Source organism: Harpia harpyja, chromosome 3, assembly GCF_026419915.1.
Source record: "Harpia harpyja isolate bHarHar1 chromosome 3, bHarHar1 primary haplotype, whole genome shotgun sequence".
In the NCBI taxonomy this organism is placed as follows: domain Eukaryota; kingdom Metazoa; phylum Chordata; class Aves; order Accipitriformes; family Accipitridae; genus Harpia; species Harpia harpyja.
In genome coordinates, this window is record NC_068942.1 from 11,905,934 (window position 1) to 11,927,337 (window position 21,404).

At 39.2% G+C, this 21,404-nt stretch overlaps 1 protein-coding gene across 5 annotated transcripts in view; it reads left to right on the forward strand.

Moving 5' to 3' along the window:
• BVES (blood vessel epicardial substance) overlaps nt 1-19,733 on the forward strand; it is a 36,976-nt gene extending 17,243 nt beyond the window's left edge. For 2 of the 5 annotated variants that reach the window (XM_052781418.1, XM_052781414.1), the window contains exons 4-8: nt 1,767-1,954; nt 2,912-3,020; nt 4,991-5,158; nt 8,358-8,499; nt 15,973-19,733. In XM_052781418.1, the coding sequence (XP_052637378.1) occupies nt 1,767-1,954; nt 2,912-3,020; nt 4,991-5,158; nt 8,358-8,499; nt 15,973-16,097 (732 nt within the window). In that variant the 3' untranslated portion in view covers nt 16,098-19,733. The other 3 variants (XM_052781415.1, XM_052781416.1, XM_052781417.1) reach the window with 3 other exon arrangements.
• The last annotated feature ends 1,671 nt before the right edge of the window (nt 19,734-21,404 follow it).

Consider the following 21,404-nt stretch of genomic DNA (forward strand, 5'->3'; position numbering starts at 1 on the left):
AAAGTTAACAGTAAGTTTGGCTATGTGTAAGGAAAAGAAAGTTTTCAGGAGCTCTTTCACAAGAATTTTACATGTTAAGTCCTTGGAAACGGGTATTGGTGTGTGTTTCACATGGAGCCTGCATAAAAATCTCAGTGGTTCATAAACTTGCTTTCAGTTTTCATGGTTTGAGGCTGTCTGGTAAAAAGTGAAGTCTGCAGGTTTAGGATATCCTTTAGTTGGGCTTTTTTTGAAATTCAAAGGCTGAGAAGTCACAAAATGGTAACAATAAGGTCACATAAGCAGCCTTCTCTCTCCTGTTTAGGAATTTAATAATGAACTGTATACTGTTTCTGTGAGATTAACCCACCATCTCTATCCATGGGATTGTCACTTCCAGAGCGATTCCCATGGCATTCAGCAGCCGGTATGTGGGATGGACCACATCCAGTGGTTGAGGCTGTCTGTAGAATACTCCAAATATGGTTCCACAAATCTAGAATGTTTCTGCCTCAGCTCAATTTGTTCTATATTTAAATAAACTTGAAATGTAGCAAGACCTTCTCAATTTTCCGAAACCTTTTCATTATGCTTGATTTACTGTTTTACACACACGTGTAATTCTTCCGAGAAGAGCTCAGGGAGGATTTTTGATGTGGAATACACATATCTCTTAGAGGGTAAAGACTAGTATTTTCACCCTAAAATGCTTTCCTGAGGAAGTAGTGGGTACCTGACAGTTTGAAGCCCTCATGGGCCTCAGACAGCCTGGGGCCTCCCATGGTGGTTCTGGATTCCCTACCTCCTCCAGCCACAAGGTGACTAGAAGTTTCTTGATTCCCACTGTTGGCTACCATCAGCTGAAAAGTGACTCCTGGACTCCTGTGCTGCGACCTTCTCTCCTCCCCTGTTTTTAATATTGAAATACAAAAAAATCTAGAAAATTGCGTAAACTTGGCATATTCTCATTTGAAGTGGTGACTCTTTTTCTTCTTTCCTGCCTTTTTTCTTGGTTGCTTTTCCTTATTCTCTGTTCTATGTATATTTTATCTTTTCATTATCTGATGCTTACTGTTCTAATTTGTTTTCCTCCCAGCAAATATGCAGGCTTTGTTCAGGCTGCCTCTGCTTTCAGGGAGGCTGGGACACTGTCTCATTCCCTGCTGCCTTCATTCAGGAAAGACTTGTAGGCTTGGGATTTCAGCCAACATCCTTTCCCTCATTGCCGCTGCCTGAGTTTGGGTGGGCTCCTAGATGTGGGATGTTCAGCTGGCAATGTTTTTTTTTTTTTTCCTCCTTCATCACATGTTGTTTCAATATGATGGGTTTGTTTTTCAGGACTTGCTTTTCTACTGCAAGTAAGCTAAGAAGCTCAGGGATGAAAGGAGCTCCCAGGAGAGCCTGAGAGATGGCCAGAATGAGGTGTGCATGTGGTGTGAAAAATGCAGGCAACCTCATTTTTTTGTGTAATTCTGGCCCAAGTCCTATTTGCTGTTACATCAACAGAAGTCTCGGAAGATTCCTTTTGTCTGATTTAATGTGCCACTTGGATGGAACAGCATTCTAAAGCACCAGTGTGCTAGCCTGTCTAATTTTAGATAAGGTTTTAGTCACCCTGTCATAGGCAGTGTTTGTGGATAGATGTCACACATTTACCACTTCTTTCCTTGCCTAAACATAACAGACAAAGATGTTCCTCAAATGTAGCAACTAAAGCATATGTGCAGTCTTACCCTTTTTTAACTAATGCATCTGTCTTTATTATGTCTTTTGTTTTTGTATTCTAGATCAAGATAGAGAAGGAGCTTAGCAGCCTCTACAGGAGAATGTTTGAACCTCTCCATGTGCCTCCAGAGCTCTTCCAAAGACTGACTGGACAATTCTGCAACATTCAGACTTTAAAGACAGGTCAAGCCTATGCTGCAGAAGATAAAACATCAGTTGATGATAGGCTAAGCATCCTGCTGAAGGGGAAGTAGGTTTTATAAAGCTTGGGGACAGTCTTATGCTTTGTGTGATGGCTGAATAGATTAGAAAGTTGTTGGGGTTTTTGTTGGCTTTTAAATGTTTTTGTTTGTAGCACGTTATAGTCTATAGCCGAATAGTCTGTAGGGATAGACTATTTTGTGACACTGTTTTCAAATGGCAGTGATGTCTCTTACTGGCAGCATATTATGTCTCTACTGGTGTGTGTAGCTGCATGGATTTTAGTGGGACTTATATTTGCATAATATCAAAGGCAGTGTCTTCCAGAACAAGCAAGAGATTTGTTTGAGTCTTAGATATCTAAGTCCTCTTCTCAGTGCATTCTCAGGTTTTAAGGTTTAAAAATATTGTGCATGAGGGAAGGAAAAATATTCCTCCAGTAGACTTTAAAACAACAGGCCTATTGGAATTGATTCATTGCACACGTACATGCAAGCGGAGAGGGGCAGGTGTAGTGCCCAGAGGCTGACAGGACCCAGGTGAGAAGGGGTAAAATAAATGCCTATGGCCAGGCTGTAATCTTGAAGCTCTTCCTAAGTTCTGGCCAATATTTTAACCAGTTTCTGTTGATAGCAACAGTCATGTCAGGCTTCATCATTTTTCTTTGAAGTCATTAGCTGCTCATTACTGCAAAGCTAGTTATGTAAAGGAAACCTGATTCTGGTCTGGCTGTATAGCATAACCCTGCAGACCTTTTCCACTTTGAATAGCAGCGTTTTGAGGATACGCACCATGCTTGGCAACTTGAATTGGCTGGCAGCCTGTTCTGCTTGGAAGTGATGGAGGTTTAGGCAGAAAACAGGGTAGCTCTGGGGCTGAAATTCCAGAAGATGAATGTATTTTTGCCTGTTGCCTACTGCTTTATCTTTGTCAATAATCATATCCAAATTTAGATTAATCAACCTCCATGACTTTAAAATGTTGTTTCATATATTTTTATTTCCAGAATGAAGGTGTCTTATCGAGGGCATTTTCTGCATAATATTTACCCCTGTGCCTTTATAGATTCTCCTGAATTTCGATCAACACAGATGAACCGGGGTGAGAAATTCCAGGTATACTTTGGTTTAAATGTCACTGAATATGAGCTGATGAGATTGTTAAAAAGCAGAGTATGAATTTGATCAACAGTGAACTATTTGGCTTGCATTATTTTGCTAGCTTTTTAGTGCTGGTGTTTCATGATGGACCACATCAAGAATAACTCTTAAAATTAAATGCTGCAAAACAGGATTATGGTGGTGTTCACTGAGCGGTCTGGTTTTTGCTATTCTGTTCTCTTTTACTGTTTCCTAGCGTATTTTGTGTTAAGAGATTATTCAGGACAAATAATTTAAGAGATAGCTTTACTGGAAGAAGAGATGATGTAAGCAATCTCATCACTGGTTCAAAAACAGAAAAGGCAAAATAATTATTGTAATATTTGGTGTTACTAAAATGAAAGACTAAAATTTCAGGCACTAGTAGTTTGAAACTGGTATTTATCTAAACATAGTAATGCTTCTGTCATTTTGAAAGTTGTTAAAGCAACATAAGCTGAAAGAGATCACAGTATTTTGAATAAAAATATTCACACGGGGAGCAATAAGGGTATATGTCTCTAGCATTGTAATTATGCTAGTACATTAAAGGATATATTATACCATAGCATGTGGAAAAAAATGCTGTTAGAGAAGTTTTTTTCCCCATAGTACTGAAATGGCTATTTTGCTACCTCTTACTTGATGTTCTTTAACTGGGTATGTGTAATAATGACCAGTCTGTGGCTGACTGGGTACATCCACACTGATACCCTGGCAGAAGGGGAGGGAAGGAGAGCAATGTAGACTCTAAAATCAGTGATTGATGTCATATGTTCCAGTCATATACTAGGCTTAATGCCAAGGAGAGAGAATTGTCCAGATGTGTTCGTTTTGCAGCAGTGAGGCGTCCTGCAGCACGGCCGCCCTCTTGGCACAGCCTGTTTCTCTCGTAAGCGACTGGATATGAATCGGTCCCTCTGAAGGGAAAAGGCTCATGCCTCAACTTCTGCCTGCCTTAAAAAGTGTTGTAATCTGGCACGGTGTATGTCCTTCACTCGTGAGTTCTGCTTGTTGCTGCCATGTAAACACTCTCAGCGTTGCCATTGCAAGAGGACACGGATTCAATCTTAAGGACCCCATCTGCTGGCAACGCTGGCAAATTCTTCCTCAGCCTGTGTGCTTATGTTACAGACGGTGAAGTTAAAATCCACGGATACGTGACTGTTTCCCATTATTTCTTAGGCTTTATATATTTTTAATTTTTCAGGAGGTAACGTTAGCTTGTAATAGCAGAAAGCACCTGATTTCTTCGTAGATGCCTGCCTTTCCCTTGCAAAACAGGCTGTTGGGTATGAGCAAGCGGGGCAGGTTTCGGTGTGCCATTGCCCTCTGCCGGCACAGGGGCACGAACCTGGTGGGTCCAGCCTGCCTGGAGAGGGTACAAGCTCCTCTGGAACTATCGGTAGCTGAATTATCAGTAACTGAGCAAACGGAGCCTTACCTCAATTGCTAGAAGGTGGTAGTTGTGCGATCAGCAGGGCTGACAGTGAAGAGAGAAAGATGAAAATACGTTTTTCAAAATCACTAAAAACTCCTTGATGGAGACCTTTGGATTATACCAGTTGTTCCTGTTTGGTGACAGTGACATAAAATAAAACCAAGTGACATGTAGGCATATTGGGATGCAAGCAGTGTCATCACTGCAGGACTGACTTTATATGTAAATCTCTAACATAAGTGCTTTTACAGTTTGGGAACTTATGAGAGATTTTCCCCTAGTATCTCCCCTCAGGTTTTCTGAAAAACAAACTGGCTGTGCTTATCAGTTAAAAATATGATGATAATAAATATCTGAGATGTTTTACATTTGTGAATATCGCGTTCTAAGGGGTACTGAAAAGTTTTTTGGCTTTAAGAGTTATTTTAACTGGAGGCACAAATAACATGGTATCACTTATTTTAAAGAAAAGAGAAGTGCTAATTCTGAGCATGTATTTTCTCAGGTCACCATTATTGCAGATGATAACTGCAAGTTCCTGTGCTGGTCCAGGGAAAGGCTGACTTACTTTCTGGAATCTGAGCCATTTCTTTGTGAGATCTTCAAGTATCTTATTGGCAAAGATATTACAAATAAACTCTATTCATTGAATGACCCAACCTTAAATGACAAGGTAAGCAACTGAAGTTTCATTTGGGAATTTTCCTCCCCCACACAAACGTATTGTTCCTTCAATTTTAAATCCTCTTAAAGCACCTTTTTTTAACTTGCTGCTATCAGCTGCTGAATTCACACTCTTTGCCTTTTAGTGCCAAAGTGCAACATTTTTGTCAGAAGCAATATTGGTTAAAGTTAGCACAGTAATGTGCGAGAAAGATGAATAACTGAGATTCAGAAGTGATCAGTAGCACCAGTATTTCTAGCCAACTGGTAGACATGACGGCCAGTAGCTAAAAAGGTGCTTCTCCCTGGATATCCTTTCTCATTAACAAATGGGTGCCTTTATACAAAGAAACTTCAGGGTTTTTTCTTGAAGAATTTGCTTGCTAGGGTCAAACAACTGGGTAACACTGATTGCCAAGAAGAATAATTTCAACATGTGTTTGAGGGTTGCAAATACAAAAAAAAAAAAAGAACATGAGGTTGATACAATGTAGTTAGTGGAAGGAGGCATGAAATACATATAAAATATAAATAAATATAAAATATTCAGTGGTCTGAATATAACTTATTCTTCTTTGCATGTAGAGGGAGTGTGTTTTAGGTGTCGCAGCAAGTGGTCTGGGTGTAGTCATGGATATATTGATTATCTTGTTTTACTTTCATTTTGTCTCCTCACTTAGTTACATGGCTTTTCAAGATTTGGACTGTAACTTGGCTGCTGGTGGGTTTTTTTATTATTTATGTAGTGGCTGTAGGGTTCTCATATATAATTTATTTGAAGAACTTTCACCATCATTTATGAAAAGCTTTATAATTTTATAATACAGTATTTTTGTATTCTGTCTGTATTTAACTCACTAACTCAGAGCAAAAATCTTTCTCATCAGATTGCCCATGAATATCTCATATATAGGTTAAATAGTTACTTCTGCAAAGTTGTGAATTTACTAGAAAATGATCCAAAAGGAATGACTGCAACTATACAACGGACTTCAACAGGCTAAACTTGTAATGTCTTTATGGCTAATTAGGCATTGTAAGTTTTCTCAATTTTGTACTGGCTATAGAAAGAGAAAAGAAAGAATTGCTGGAGAAACAATTTAACAGCAATAAAGCACTACTTATTCTGCCTTCTGGTCAATGAAATAGAGGATTACACTGTCCTGTAATGAGATCCTCAAAACTATTTCAGATCACTGTTTTCATCTTACTAATGCAGTAAGATAAAAATGATCTAGCAGGAACGTACCATCTATAAAATACATCTTAAAAATGATGTGATTAAAGCTGCTTTAAAAAAAAAAAATAATAATTACAGGGGAGTCTTCTGTATTAAAACCCACATCTACATAGACAGTAAGTTATTTCTGGAGTATGGCATCCGAAAGGAACGTGTAGCGACATGCCTCCTGTGTGTGCATTCAGACTGCCTCTCCTGGGAGACTGCTGTTCTCTACACTCCTTCTCACCTTGCCCTTTTTCCCCTCTTTTTTCCTCTTTCTTCTTTTTTCTCTTTTTTTCTGTTTTCATTTTTCCTCTTTTCTATTGTCTATTTTATTTTCCTTTTTTCTTTCCTTTTTCCTTCCCTCATTTTCTTTTTTTACACATGGATGACAGCATTAGGGTGTCATGCCTAGTATACAGAGTCATCTGCAACAAACTTGTGCGTCTGACTTCTGGCACTGTAGAGCTTCAGCACTAGTATAAATATTTATTGAAATGGAATTATGATGAAGTACTCATTGTAATGTTGTGATTGGTTGTTTTTAAGTGAAAGGTCCTTATACCTTTTACGTATTAAAAAAAACCACCAAGCTTTGCCCCTCTGTTGACTTAACATCTGCATACTTTAACTTCAGTTTGTACCAACTCTTTATTTTTAGTGAGAATAGACACATGAATTTAAAATTATTGTAACTTTTATCACAGTAACTTTTGAAAATGTATGTTATAAAAATTAAGAGTGAGCATTTGGGAGATTTTGTAGTACCTTTTTATTCTTCCTCAAATGCAAATCCTGTTGCACAAGCCCTTCCTACAAAACATAGGACAAGAAATGTCTATTAAGTAAATTCTCCTTCATTTCCCCATTGCCAGCACCCTATGGGCATGTCACTTCTCACAGGCTTCATTGTCAACTATATACATTATCGGTGTCTTTAATGCATTTTAGCTGGAGACAATCTCAACAGAAAATTTTGTAGTTGACTTCTGTACACAGGGGATGTACAAGAGGACAACTAAAACAAATTCAGTATAGATTATTCATAGCCAAGATGGTAGTAAGAAGATAAGAATATCAATTCATTGCATATTGGAAAACAGAAAAGTATCTATTTATTTGTAAGGAACCTTGTGATTTTCTCCTACCTAAGGAGATTTTTCACTACTGTTGGGAAAATAGTCATTCTTCTCCACGTGAAATAGGATGCTAATTCCTGACTTTTAAAGTTCAGTAAAGTGGAGTTATCCATTACTCTCTTGTCATTCGTAACTACCTTTCACATACACCTAAAATAGCATTCTGACTTGCAGTAATACCTAACAAGGAACAATGTATGGTTTGATATAAATATTATAGCACAAAGACTTCTCAGGAAGACTACTCAAAGCAAATGGAAGGTCCTAAGACCATTTGACAGGCAGAGGATAATGTTCATGTGATGCATTTAATCTGCCTTCAGTAAAATCAAGGGCCAAATGATCATCTACTACGAATGAATGACATTCTCTGTTTTCTAACGTGATGAAATGAAAAGCCAGGAAAGTGAACATGTTTCTGTTAAGATATAAATTGCTCAACTCTGTATAACATGCTGTCTTGTTTAGCAAGGGGCACCAGGCTCATCATAAAGGCTGTATTTAATTGCAGAGCATCATACCTGAATAATGAATTACCAAATAATAAATATTAACCTTTCTGTAGGAAAATATACAAAAAAATCCAGTGCAAAACAAAATTAAAATTGAATAATTAATCTGAGGTTTCATGCTTGTCAATGTTCTAATTCCAATATATTACTGGCATCTTCTATTTTCATTTAAATCAATTTACACTGCATAGAATCTTCCGCTCTAACCAGTTTCTTGATTCATGAATAGTCATAGCTGAGACCAGAGCACCTACTACAGAGGAGATAGTTATTTTCCATTTTTATTTTAATTTACTTGATACCTTTTTTAAAATAATAATTATTATTCCTTTTTAGGCTTCAAAAAAGCTTGATCGACAGCCTAGTCTTTGCTCACAGCTCTCTGTGATGCAGATGAGAAACAGTATAGCCAGTACCAGTGACAGTGAGGATGGTTTGCAGATGTTTCTTCGCGGGACTTCCTCTGCATCCTCTCTTCGTGAGTGCTCAAAATAGTTCATGCCAGTTTTGAACACAGCTTGGTTGATCATAAGAGGTGATTGTAGAACTCCTGTTGTCTTCAGTGGGAGCAGACTGTAGCTTTTTGGATGCTGCTGCGCATTGACTAAGTGGAGGGACTTAACTGTAGGAAATTCGTAAGATACATAAGGCTTTGTATGCTAACTGAAGCTATCTCATGTAGATACTGGCAAAACCCCAGCATGTATTGTGATAATTTTTGGCATAATGTGAATGTGTAGGCATAATACGGAATGTTTAGAGCAATGGGGCAAAACTGTGAATGTACAATGGCTGTCACGGTATCTCCTTTGGTCTGTGACTGGTGCTTGTGGAAATGAAAAACCTAAACAAAAGTTTTTCCATCAGCAACTTGGTGCTCTGCATTTCCTCCTGAGATAGTTTGCATTGGCAGGGTTTGGAGAAATGTGGTGTACAACCAATATTTTGATGCCACCTGGAAAATCTCCAAATATCCTGTCAGGCTTTCCTCCCCTGTTCTTTGTATGACAGGAGTATTAGAGAACAGATGAGATGAAATGAGGGAAGAAACCGAGTCTGACCTTTTTGCTTCTATTCTTGGAATTTATTCCTTTATAGAAACCTTCTAAATGATTCTTTCTAGGCTATTGTTATTTTTTACTTTTAATTTTCCTGAATCTTAATTTCAACAGTAGCCTGAACTCTGCAAGCAGCTTTTGAACAAAAAAACCCCAGAAGATGCTCAATTTTCTCATTTGACATAAGCTGTTAATTTAACAGAATTTAAAAGCATCATATAGGATTATTTATTTTTATTTGGGAAACATTATGCTTTAGCGATTAGAATTCAAATATATGAGGAAAAAAATTCACTGCCAGTTACTTACTATGGTTAAACTCTCTGCTAAGAAGAGAAAGTGATTGAAGTATTTGCAATTTCCCGTTTAATTATCTGTTCTGTATTGTGTTCCTCACAGTTCTCATCCAGGAACTCCTTCAGACTTGGAGGGCCTATCTGTTTTCAGTCCTTAACATTGGTATAGTCTGCATGCTCAGATAGATGGAAGCAAAAACCCTGCTAGTGTTTCACCCTACTACAATGTTGAGGATGACAGCTGGGATAAAGTTTGATGAAAATTCCAGCGTTATTTTCTTTGTTTCTCCTCTGTTCCCTGAAAGGACATTTAGAATCGCAGCACAGTTGAAGTTGGAAGGAACCTGTGGAGAACATCTAGTCCAACCCCATGTTCAAAGCAGGGTCAGCTAGAGCAGGTTACTCAGGGCCATGTCCAGTCAAGCTTTGAATATTTCCAAGGTGGAAGATTTCACAGCCACTCTGGGCAACCTGTTCCAGGGCCTTACTACCCTCACGGTGAAAAAGGTTTCCCTTATTGTAATTCGTGACTGTTGTCCTTTGTTCTGTAGTGCATGCCTCCGAGAAGAGTCTGGCTCTGTCGTCTTTATACCCTTCCATTAGGTAGCTGAAGACAACAGTAACATCCCCTGAGAAGCTTCTGTCCATAAGGCTGAACACACCCAGTTCTTGCAGCCTCTCCGTGTACGTCATGTGCTCCAGCCCCTGACCATCTTGGTTGCTCTCCACTGCACTCGCTCCAGTATGTCCATGTCTTTCTTGTACAGGGAAGGCCAAAACTGGACACAGCACTCCAGATCCTGTCCCACAAGTGCCATATAGAGGGGATTAATCTCTTTCATTGACCTGCTGGCTATGCTCTTGCTAATATGGCCCAATATATGCTGCTAATGTGGCCCAACACATGGATGGCCCTCTTCACTGCAGGGGCACTCTGCTGATTCATATTCCATTTTGTGTCCACCAGAACCCCCAAGCCTGTTTCTGCAAAGCTGCTTTCCAACCAGTTGATGCCCAGGCTGTACTGCTATGTAGGTTTGTCGTGTCCCAGGTGCAGGAATTTGCCTTTGTTGAACTTCACGTGGTTTCTGTCAGTTCTTTTCTTCAGCCTCTGAAGGCCCGTTCTGACTAGCTGCCTTTTACCCTCTGGCCTATCAACAGTTTCCCTCACTACTTGGCTGTTGTCTATGAACTTGGTGGGAGTACACTCAATCCCATCATCCAGGTCATTAATATATTGAACATATAGGCCTTAGTATTGGCCCTCGAGGGATGCTGCTGCTAACCAACTGCCAGCTGGGTTTTGAACTGCTGTTTACCACCCTGTGAACTCAGCAGTCCAGCAAATTTTTTACCCAAGCTGTAGTCCATGTATCTAGTCCATTTCTCACCCATTTGGCTAGAAGGATTCTATGGCAGACTGTGGAGGGCCATGCTACAGTCCAGGTAGACCACATCCACTGTACTCCCTCCATCCACAGAGCCCGTCATCTCACCACAGAAGGTGGTCAGACTGGTCAGGCACAATCTGCCCATGGTACATCCATGCTGGCTGTTCCCAGTCACCTTCCTGTCCTTCATGTGCTTGGACATGGCTTCCAGAAAGACAGGCTCCATAATCTTCCTGGGGACTGAGGTTAGGCTGATAGGCCAATAGTTCCCTGGATGCTCCTTCTTGCCCTTCTTGAAAATGGCTGTGACATTTGCCTTTTTTTCTCTCCCCTGACTGCCATGACCTTTCCAAGATGATAGAGAGAGTCTTGCAATTGCATCAGCCAACACTCAGCACCCTTGGATGCAGCCCATGTGATTCCAGAGTGTTGTGTTTGCCCTGTTGACTTAAGTGGTCCCTAACTCAGTCTGTCTTTCCTGTAAGTCAAGTAAGTATTGCTCTCCCAGTCTCTACCAGTAGACTCAGAACTGGGAGGCCTCAAGACAAACCTGTAAAGTAAAAACTGAAGCAAAAAAGGTATTGAATATCTCAGCCTTTTCCATGTCCATAGGTCCTGTGCCCCGCTGAGCCATGGCCTCTGGGCCTGGTCTTCCTTTTGTTGCCAATGTATTTGTAGAAGTCATTCTTGTTGCCCTTCACTACATCCAGATCCAGCTGAGCTTTGGCTTTCCTAATTCCATCCCTGCATGCTTGGGCCATGTTTCTGTATTCCCCCCAAGCAGCTCATCCATGCTTCCACTTCATGTGTGTGTGTTTGAGCTCTCTCAGGACTTTCCTGTTCATCTATGCCAGCCTTCTACCATGCTTGCTCAACTTGCTGTACACTGGAAGGGACTGTCCTTGTGTTTTGAGGAAGGTGTCCTTGAAGATCAACCATCTGTCCTCAGGTCCCTTTGCCCTTGCAGACCGTGTGCCATGGGTTCCTGACAAGTAGATCCCTGAACAAGCCACAGTCCCTTGTCCTCAGGTCCAGGGTTGTAACTCTACTATTTGTCTTGCGCACTTCTCAATACCTTAAACTCCACCAGCTCCTGGACACTGCAGCCAAGGTTACCATCAGCCTTCAGCTCCCTGATGAGTTCTTCCTTGTTCATCAGTGACAGGTCCAGCAGAGCACCTCTCCTAGTCAGCTCATCAATTGCGTCTGTGAAGAAATTATCTGGTACACTCTGCAGAAATCTCCTGGACTGCTTGCACCCAGCCCTGTTGCCTTTCCACCAGATACCGGGTCTGGTTAAAGTTCCCCACGAGTACCAAGGCCTGCGATCGTGAGGCTTCATCGAGTTGTCTAAAGAAGGCTTCCATCTACATGCTCTTGATTGGGCAGCCTGTAGCAGTTACCTGCCATGAAGTTTCCTGTGTTGGTCTGTTCTCTGATCTTAACCCATAAGTTCTCGACTGGCTTTTCACCTGTTCCACGGCAAAGCTCCATGAAATTGAAGCCACTCCTTTGCATCGAGCATCCTTGGACAAAGTTGCACACTCAGAAGCCTGAAAGAAATTGTAAAAATGTGTTTCTGCAATCAGCTAGAATTAAAATTCTCTGTCAAGCTTAGCAGCAGAACACTGAGACCAGTATTTCAGCTTTGGGAGTAATCTAAATGCATGACATGTTCAGCTGTAATGACATTAATCCCTAAGATGCATCCATGCTTAGCACATACTTGATAAATACACTTTCCTCTGTTGTACTTTTCCTTGGTTTGTGTACCATATTTTCTGGTGTGTGGGGTGTACTTTCCCCAAAAGAGGGGTTTAAATGTCTTTTATGTTCCAAAATTGCTCAGTCCAACAGCAGTTGGTGAAGTTTATAGCGCCACTACCCCACTGGAAACAGTAGGTGTGGCAGCAGCCTCCCGAGCCCAATACTTCCCTTACTTCTAGGGAGGCAGAGGGGTTACGTATACAGCAGTCTATCATACACCTCGGGAAATACCATCCTTTATTTCTTCTGTGCATTTTAATTAAGGTGAAATTTCTGACTTCTGTAGAAGGCTGATAAAAATTCTTGATGAAAGGTTACTTATCTCACTAAACTGTAATGCTTCAATCTTTCTTCCTGCCAAAATAGCTTGTTAGTTATTCCTGGGCACTGTCATTGCCAATGACGGGTTTGCTACCAAGGTGAGCTTTGCTTAAAGATTTATATTCAATTTGGATTGTGGCCATGTATGCACTTTTTTTTCAGATCACAGGGAAAAGTGAACAAAAAACCTGCCATTTGTCTTCCCACTTGTGTTTTCAAAAACTTTCTCCTGGGTGCCCTCAGTGCAGCAGTCGGGTGGTTTTTTTTTTTTTTTTTTGGTCTGTTTTTTAAGTTTCAGCATGAGGTACATACTGAGGCATACTATCCCAGTGCTGTTCCCCTGGATCCTCCTTCTGCAATCATGCATTCGTTTATTTAAAAAAACAACCAAACAAACAAACAAAAACCACCCCCAAAACTCCAGAAGATTTAGTGAGGAACATATGGAAATGACAAACTTTTTAAAATTTTTTTTAATTGGAAGGAGAAATTAGTAAGAGAAACTTATCTGTACAGGAGGTCTACAGGAATACTGTCTTGTCATTGCTAGGTGATCAATTGTTCTGTGGACAAAAGCTTCCCATTACAAATAAGATATTTGACTACTACAACACAAATAAGTTTTATTCTCCTAATTTCCATATTCTTGAAAAATTGGGCATTTATATTTTTGTATAATCTAAACTTTTTAAATGATGCTTTTATCTGTGCTACAAACAATAAGCTTTGAGTCATTTTCTTAAGACATTGATATAAAGCTTTTTTCAAAGTGTTTAGTAGTGAAAGGGTGGAAAATACTAATTAGAGGGCCCCAAACTACACTTACTAACAAAACTGTATTTTGAATTTAATTAACGAAGAAACCCAACTAACTGTTTGCTTTTATGTTAAGGAAATAACCAACAAGAGTTCTATAATGCTTACGGAGTGAGTCGTTTGCAGCATGATGTTTTCTGTTGATAACATCACATTAACTCAGCAAGCATCCTCAAAAAGGTATTAAAGTGGGGTTTGTTTATAACATGGTACTTGTGCTTGACATCCATGATCCATCTGTATGTAACTTATTAGTAAATGAAGTCGATGCATCTCTTTTTCCAAAATTTGAGTTAAGCAGAAATAGTTCAACCTGATTACAAGGGTAGCTTCACCTAACTTTCAGTCTTTTAGAAAACATTTTGGTATTAGTTTCTATTCAATAATTCTACTGCTTGATAGTCATTCATATACTTAGTGATACAGTCTCTTTTTCTATGCTGCTTGGTTTAGATCAGTCAGATTTGCTGGTCTATGAATCTGTGTTTGCAAACTTCTAAGCTAAGTAGGAACGTAGAAAAGGTTTGATTTGGTAATCCTTTTATTGGTATTATCTCACTATGTGTGCTCCCTATGTTATACCCAGCTTGTGGTTAAAAGCAGGATTGGGTTTCATGGGAAATGCCATTTTAATAGGCGTTTAAGCTTAGGTCCTCAAGAGAGTGCATCAGAGTAATGTATGGAAGGCCCGGGTTCAGGATCAGACTGTCTCTTCAACAACTGTCCAACGCTGGATTGAGGCATCAATAGACAAGGGGGTTGTATTTGGAGAAAATAAGGGCATGTCTTTGAACCAAACAACCTGACAGTGTTAGACCCAATATTGGATCCTGTTCAACAGACTTATGGCTTCTTACTTCTGGTTTCTGGAGAGAACTAAGCACTTTTTTGTTAAAAAGAGAACCAGTCTAAAAATGGTAATAAACTAGTAATAAAGTAAAAAAGAAGTGCTTAACAATTCCAGTATTTTAAAATGTGTGCAAATAACCTTTATCATGGTAGTTTTTGAATGGTAAAAGAAAATACTAATACATTTTTAACATAAAACGTTCTAAAAAGCTAATTCTGAATGGTGTTCGTGTGAATGTGACTTAAAAATGCAGTAATGTGATAACCTGCTGGTCTTGCCTGTAGCTAGTATTTTGTTCTTTGTGTGTAACATATGCAGCACAAAGGAGTCCATCTACATAAGTAGGCTTCTTTAGCAGAGCACTTTACTGTATATCTAATAAACTTTTTTTAAAGTAGTAAGAATAGCCCTGCAATAACAGTTATGTTATGGCTATCGGTGTTTTTTTCAAGAAAATTTGAATTTTTAGCTTGTATACAGACTATCTGTCAGACAGGACCACTACCTCTTGCTCTTTTCTTCTGAAATGATATTTCAAAGATTTCCCTAGTCTTTTTGGTCATCATATGCTAGATGTTTGCAACCTTGTACCATTGTGGTGGTTTAACTCTAGAAGAGGGTACCGAGAGAAAAACTGTCCAAGTACAGAAGCAATTTCAGAGTGAACAATGGGAAATAAACCTGTTTGGCTGATGTCAAAGGAGCTCTCTGGTTTAACCCTCATGCTGAAAATTTAACTACAGTAGAGGCAGTTTGCAGTGGTAACTTGCACAAAAACTCCATTTACTGTCTTACCAGCAATGGCCATTCTGTGCGCTCCACTCTGGCAAGCTTTATGAGGCACTGCTTTTCTGAAAGATTGTCTTAGAGCAACAAAGTCACTGTCAGTCAAAAGTTATGTGTCTTTCACCTGTTAGTCTTGTTTTCTCTATGGTTGTTTATGGGGGTATTGTATTTTCCATACGTTTTACATTATCATGCTTTTAAGGCAGTTAGGGCTGTGATCAGGTACCTACCTGAGGTTTACCCAGTAGACTGAGGGATTTTTTTTCACGGCTGAGGCAAATGTAAATACCTTTTGTATTTAGGGTAGTCATTCACATCATCATTTGTGGAGAAGAATTAGTGGGTGAGTGTAACGATGAGAAAACGATGGCCAGAGACACAGTGTTGGGCGCCTCATGCAGTCAGAATTTGGGGAGAATACTGTGCCTGTGGCCAGTCGCAGGGTTTGAACCTCAGAGGCATTGCTGGTTCGTAGCAGCATGGCTGTCCCACGTCTAGAATTTCCTGATGCCTGTGGCCGAATAACAAAGAAACCTTCACTTATAAAATCCTCTCACGAGGCAACTAGGACAGGATCATCAGATTGTGTACATTTTGTCACAAATAGGTGTATGTAGCAGGTATGTGTTGTTAAATTAATTGGTAATTTCTTTGTAACTGTGGCAGGCCCGGGCCGGACGTCTCCCTACCTGAGAACTTCGGCAAAAATGAAGCCGATAGAAGAAAGTGTTGAAGATGACGTCTTTGAAGCACCAGCCGCTGATAAGCTTCAACTCCAGCGGCTGCCTTGAACAGATGTATCCTCGGCATATCAGGGCTTGCACACAGCTCCAGTGCAAGAGGGAGAAGCTGAATTTGGGAGGAATCTGACAGCTAAAACCACCTCTCTGTGTTGAATTTACCACAGCATATGTCAGTGGCTTCTAGATGGAAATGTCACATTTTATTTTACGTCTAATTAAAATAAATAAAAACTTGTATGGGTTTTATTTTTGTTTTCTGGACATGGGTGGTTGCTTTATTTCAGCTTTGACTCTTGCATCATAAATGTAGTGTGAAGTGGCTGACTAGCCTGAAATTTCTAGAGACTTTCTCAGTGGAGAATATCCCCAGTTTCATTTCCGTAAGTTCTTAGAGACCTGTATCTTAGTGTTTTTCAGTGGGAGATTTTGAAACTATGTTTCCAAAGCTATGTTGCTGTTACCTACCGTCATTGTTGTGAGAGTCTCGTGAAATAGTACACACACTGTTCTGCACCTTTTGGTAGGTATTTGCCTCTAATTCTGGCATTTCCCAACCTGACTGCTTGACTCTACAATTGTAATGATGGCTTCAATTTTAATTTTTCTTGGCCAAATATTTAAATTTAATGTTGCCTTTCCAACCTTAACTTTTTCTACTTTAGGTAACTGTATTACACTGAAGTCTATGCTTTTCCTTTGTCTTATCCATGGAGTGATTGAGCTGTTCTGGATTAACCTTTCCACACAGGAATATGTGAGGTACAAATAACACTTGATATAGGAAATTCAGTTCAAACCTCAAAACTAGGTAGCTGCAGATACAGTAAAAGTCTCATAATGGGAGGCGTTGGGAAGCCTTTATAAGAGGCACTTGTAGCAGTCCTGTCTGTGATATGTGGAGACATGTAGATGGTAGCTGTACTTCTGTGCTTTGACAATGCTTGAAATTTGTTATGCAACAAATAGTATATTTTAACTAATCATAACATAAAACAGATACTTTTCTATTTATTGAATTGGGTAAAACTCCACTACATACAATAATAGAAGTTTGGCATAAACTCTCAAGCAGAGGTGTCAGAGTCTGGGTTTTGCTGGTTCGTGTCATTCCATTTTATTTCTAAAATTTATCCTGACCGAACATCCTTGAATCAGCCTGCATCTGAGTTATATAACCCACTTATTCCCTCCTCAAAAGCTCATGCAAAATCAAAACACGCAGTTAAATGATTGGAAGTTTGACCTGTGTTGTCAGCATTCCTGCTTCTGTGAATTTAAATCCAGTGTTTAATATTACATCAATATGGCTTGTGGTTCAGTCAGTTTTGCATTATTAAAAATGTTGCACTGAGGTGAGACATACTTACTAATTTGTGTAAATAGATGTAAAATATCTTTAAGCCACACATGCAAAAGACAGCACATTTGGCTTCTGTTGGTGTTGATGTAGTTTATCATCTAAATCTGATTTAATGTTATGAAAGTCTTTGTAGGTAAAAAATAGGAAGTCCTCTCGCAGCTGTTGTAACTTATGCACAAGTGTTAGTGGGAACAGCTTTCAGAACCACTGGTTTGATAAACCAAAATGATAGGTAGGATCTCTTGCAAGTCTACTGGGGTACGACTGGGATTCAGCAACTAAAACATAAATGTATATTTAAAATTATACCACATTTTTAGTCGCTGACTGTCAAATACTAGCAACTGAACAGATTACACCATGAACAAAAATACAGTAGACAAGAAAACTTAATATATTATAAAAATATGAAACATTCTCCCTGCAATAAAATGCATACTAAAGGAGAAATACATATCCTCATAACTCCAGCGACTGCTCAGTGTAAAGTTGTGAACTTGTTTGAGGTTTTGGATGTCCTGTTTCTTTTAATAAAAAGAAGAATATTGCAGAACTTTTCAATAGGATAAATGATAGAAATACAGACTTACTTAGGTTGAGACCTCTGCAGGTCATCTGATCTAGTCTCCTGCTAAAGCAGGGTTAACTTCCAAATGAGTGGAAATACGATAATGATGGAGACAAAAATACTAACAAGTGCTGTTACAGGAAGATGGCTAGGTATGAGGATCATAAGCATTTTGGACATATCTTCCTTCTGGATTACAACACAGCCAGACTTTATAAATAAAACAATTCTGTGTATTTTTGCAGGTTTTACAAAAGCTGTTCCAAGTAGTTGATCATCAGGCCGTGTCAGTAACACGATGGTGAGAGACTCGCAGATCGGTGGGTGAAGGCTTCCTTGCTTCTGGCAGCAGTGTCAAGCTCTGTGTAAGAAGTGACGTTTTACTCCCATTCCAGAGAAAATGATCCCTGTGGATAAAACATGTCAGTCAAAAGAAGGATGCTGACACATGATTTTTAGTGGTTAGGACTAAAAAAAATCATGTAACAAACTCATTTGACTATGCTGAAAATATGCAGAAACCCCTCTCCTTCTCCCTGGATTACAAACAAAAGATCTTTTACACATAGGGAGCAAGTGCATCATTGGTTCAATGTCTCAAGGCTAGTGGCCATATCTCTGAGGTTGCTTTTTGGCTACTGGGAGAGTAAGAGAGGAAATGGGAATTATTTTACTTATAAGGAGATACAGAGAGCCATGTGCTTGTCCTGATGTAATTTTCCCAAACTTCTGCCAGTTTTCAAACTCCTCTAAAGAGGAAAACCAAGCTGGTGGAATAGATCTCACCCAGTTAGCAATGACCAGAAAACCCAGAGTGAATGAAGTAAAAACAGCTGTTTCCTTTCTTCTTCCCTCTCCAGCAGAATAACTTCTCATGTATTATTATCAATTCAAGCAATATTCAATGCCCAGAGAGATTGCATCTCCTGAACAGAATTTGTCTTTAAAATCAGGGAGGCCCTGCAGGAGCAGAGCTCTGCATACCTGTTGTGTATCCCAGCCTCAGGACCATAAACTCTTGTCTGCTGTCTGGGAACAAGAACCAAGTCATCTTTGCACCTGCAAGAATCACCCATGCTAAGGATACTACAGCAGCAACACTGCAAATAATGATAAATAACTGTGTTAATCTACTGGAAGCAATACATTTTATTACCTGAAAGTATGTAACTGGAAATTTTAAAATTCCTGATGAATGGCTAAAATTAACAGCAAGTAAGTTTACTTGATAAACACAACTTGCGAAGTCTGTTTATCTCTGTTCCTGTTGTCTCAAATAGAGTTGTTTCTGAGACAACAGAAGTTAAAATAGACTGGCCTGCTTTTCTGTATTGCATGAGGCATCCCTTTCTATTGCTGTTGCAGAAGGTAAGGAAAAGCATCCTGTAATAATTCAGATTTAAAGGAGAGTGTTTGCCTGAGTAGAGAGACGATGGGCTGTAAACTCATTGTTAGCTCATTTCAAGGTGTGATTAGTAAATCAAAATAAAACAACATATATTTTAAAATCATAACATCATGTTCTGTTGGTCATAACTGTAACTACTCAGCAGGTGTGAATTATACTAGCAAATAGTTCTTTTTACTAACCAGAACACCTGTGGGGAAAAAAAGGAAGGTATTTCATCAAAATGTATTTTTTATAACTTTTTTCAAGAATTCTGTGATTTCAGTGCATTTATATAAATATAGTAAAACACATACTGAGTGCCATGTTTGTCAGGGAGACTGAATTAAAAGATGTCAATTAGTTCTATCAAGAGTTGTCTTAGAGATTCATTTCAGGCTCTGTCCTGCTCTCATAGCAAAGCACTGTTTGTCTCGCCCTTAAATCATGTGGAATGAACTTCACGTGGAGCTGACCCAACGTCTCTTCAGCTGTAACTCAGAGGCATGGGAGCTTGCATACTCCTACCCCAGGAGGTAAATCTGCTTTGAAGAAACAGTCCAAAGCTTGAAAAAATTAGTTTGGGCATTTAGAGAGGATTCAGAAAATCAGCTGTAGCCCAGCACTTGGGAAGACAGGTATGTAAAAAATGCTCCAGCTGCGGAGCTGGTGAACCTCTAGACCTTGATTAACATAAAGTGAGGTGCTAGTCGCTACCCACATCGCATTTCTACAGGCTGAAAACCAGCTGTCAGGTTCTAGTGGATGGATATTTGCAGTAAATAGCAAGCTTAGAACAGGTCAATTCAGTGATCAAAACTATTTCAATAATATGAATGTAGTTTAGATAACCCTGTCTTTTAAATGGTCATTTTATAAACAAGCCCAATGTATTTAAATTAAAAAAAAAAAAAAAAAAAGTATTGAACTGGTATGCAAATACTAAATGCTTTATTTTTTTCCTACACTATTTCCCTTTAAGAAATAAGTGCAACTGAATTATAATCTTTTTACGGAAAATAGGCTACTTTATTTGATATATGCATTAGAAAGCAAAACAAAGATCTAACAAAAGAGGTGCTTCAGTAAAAAAAATGAGAGAGTAGCAATGCTGATACAGTTAAAAGGCAAGGGCTTGGTTCTTCAGTAAATTTTTGGCATCTAGGTAGAGCCTATTGCAAAAGTAGAGACTCAGAAATTATCATCACGTGCAGAAGGCACCAATTTCTTGAGCAACAGTGCACACGATAGGCTGTCACAGATACATTCACAAATCATTTGGATGGAATTTCGGGAAGTGAAATTGTAGCGACACATTTTAACCTTATTACTGGAATTACAGCAACAGTTACTTTAATTATTGTTTCAGAAATGTAGTCATAGGAAGTGCCTGGGAGTAAAATGTTTTTCCGTCTCTCGTGCTGTGTTGGTCACAGCTGCTTCTGATTAAAGGGAATGGGTTCTCAGTACCTAAGGGATTAATAAGAGAAGACAAACCATCTTAATTAATTAGCCCTGACATTTAAACTTCCTGAGAGCATGATGATGATAATATGAGAGTCATTAGAGAGTGCAGAGAGGCAATACGAAAGCAAAAGTTGCAGGATCATTCAGTATTGATTGCAACATAGTATCTATACTTTCTTCAATAAAGAGAGCACTGCAGAGTGGCTCCACAATGTGGCAAAAGTTGATGGGCTCTTGTTGGGCCATTTAACAGAACAAACTGCTTTTCAGTTGATAAAGTTATTATGCTACAGGTAGAATAAAGCATTTTCAGTGAGCTTAAATATTAGCTGAATTTTAGTTCACAAGAATATTTACTTAGCACTTACTGAACATAAATTAAGTTACAAATCTAAGTACGTTACAGCCATGCCATGCCATGCCTGTGTGTTTGCTAAATAGCTCTAGAAGCCTGAGAGCTTGCTTTTCCAGAAATCTCTTTAAGACCCGTAAGTCAGAGCTTGAGTAGAAATCAGGGCTTTGCACAGGGATGGATGTAAGTTGTGTTACAATCTCCAGACACCTACTGTAGCT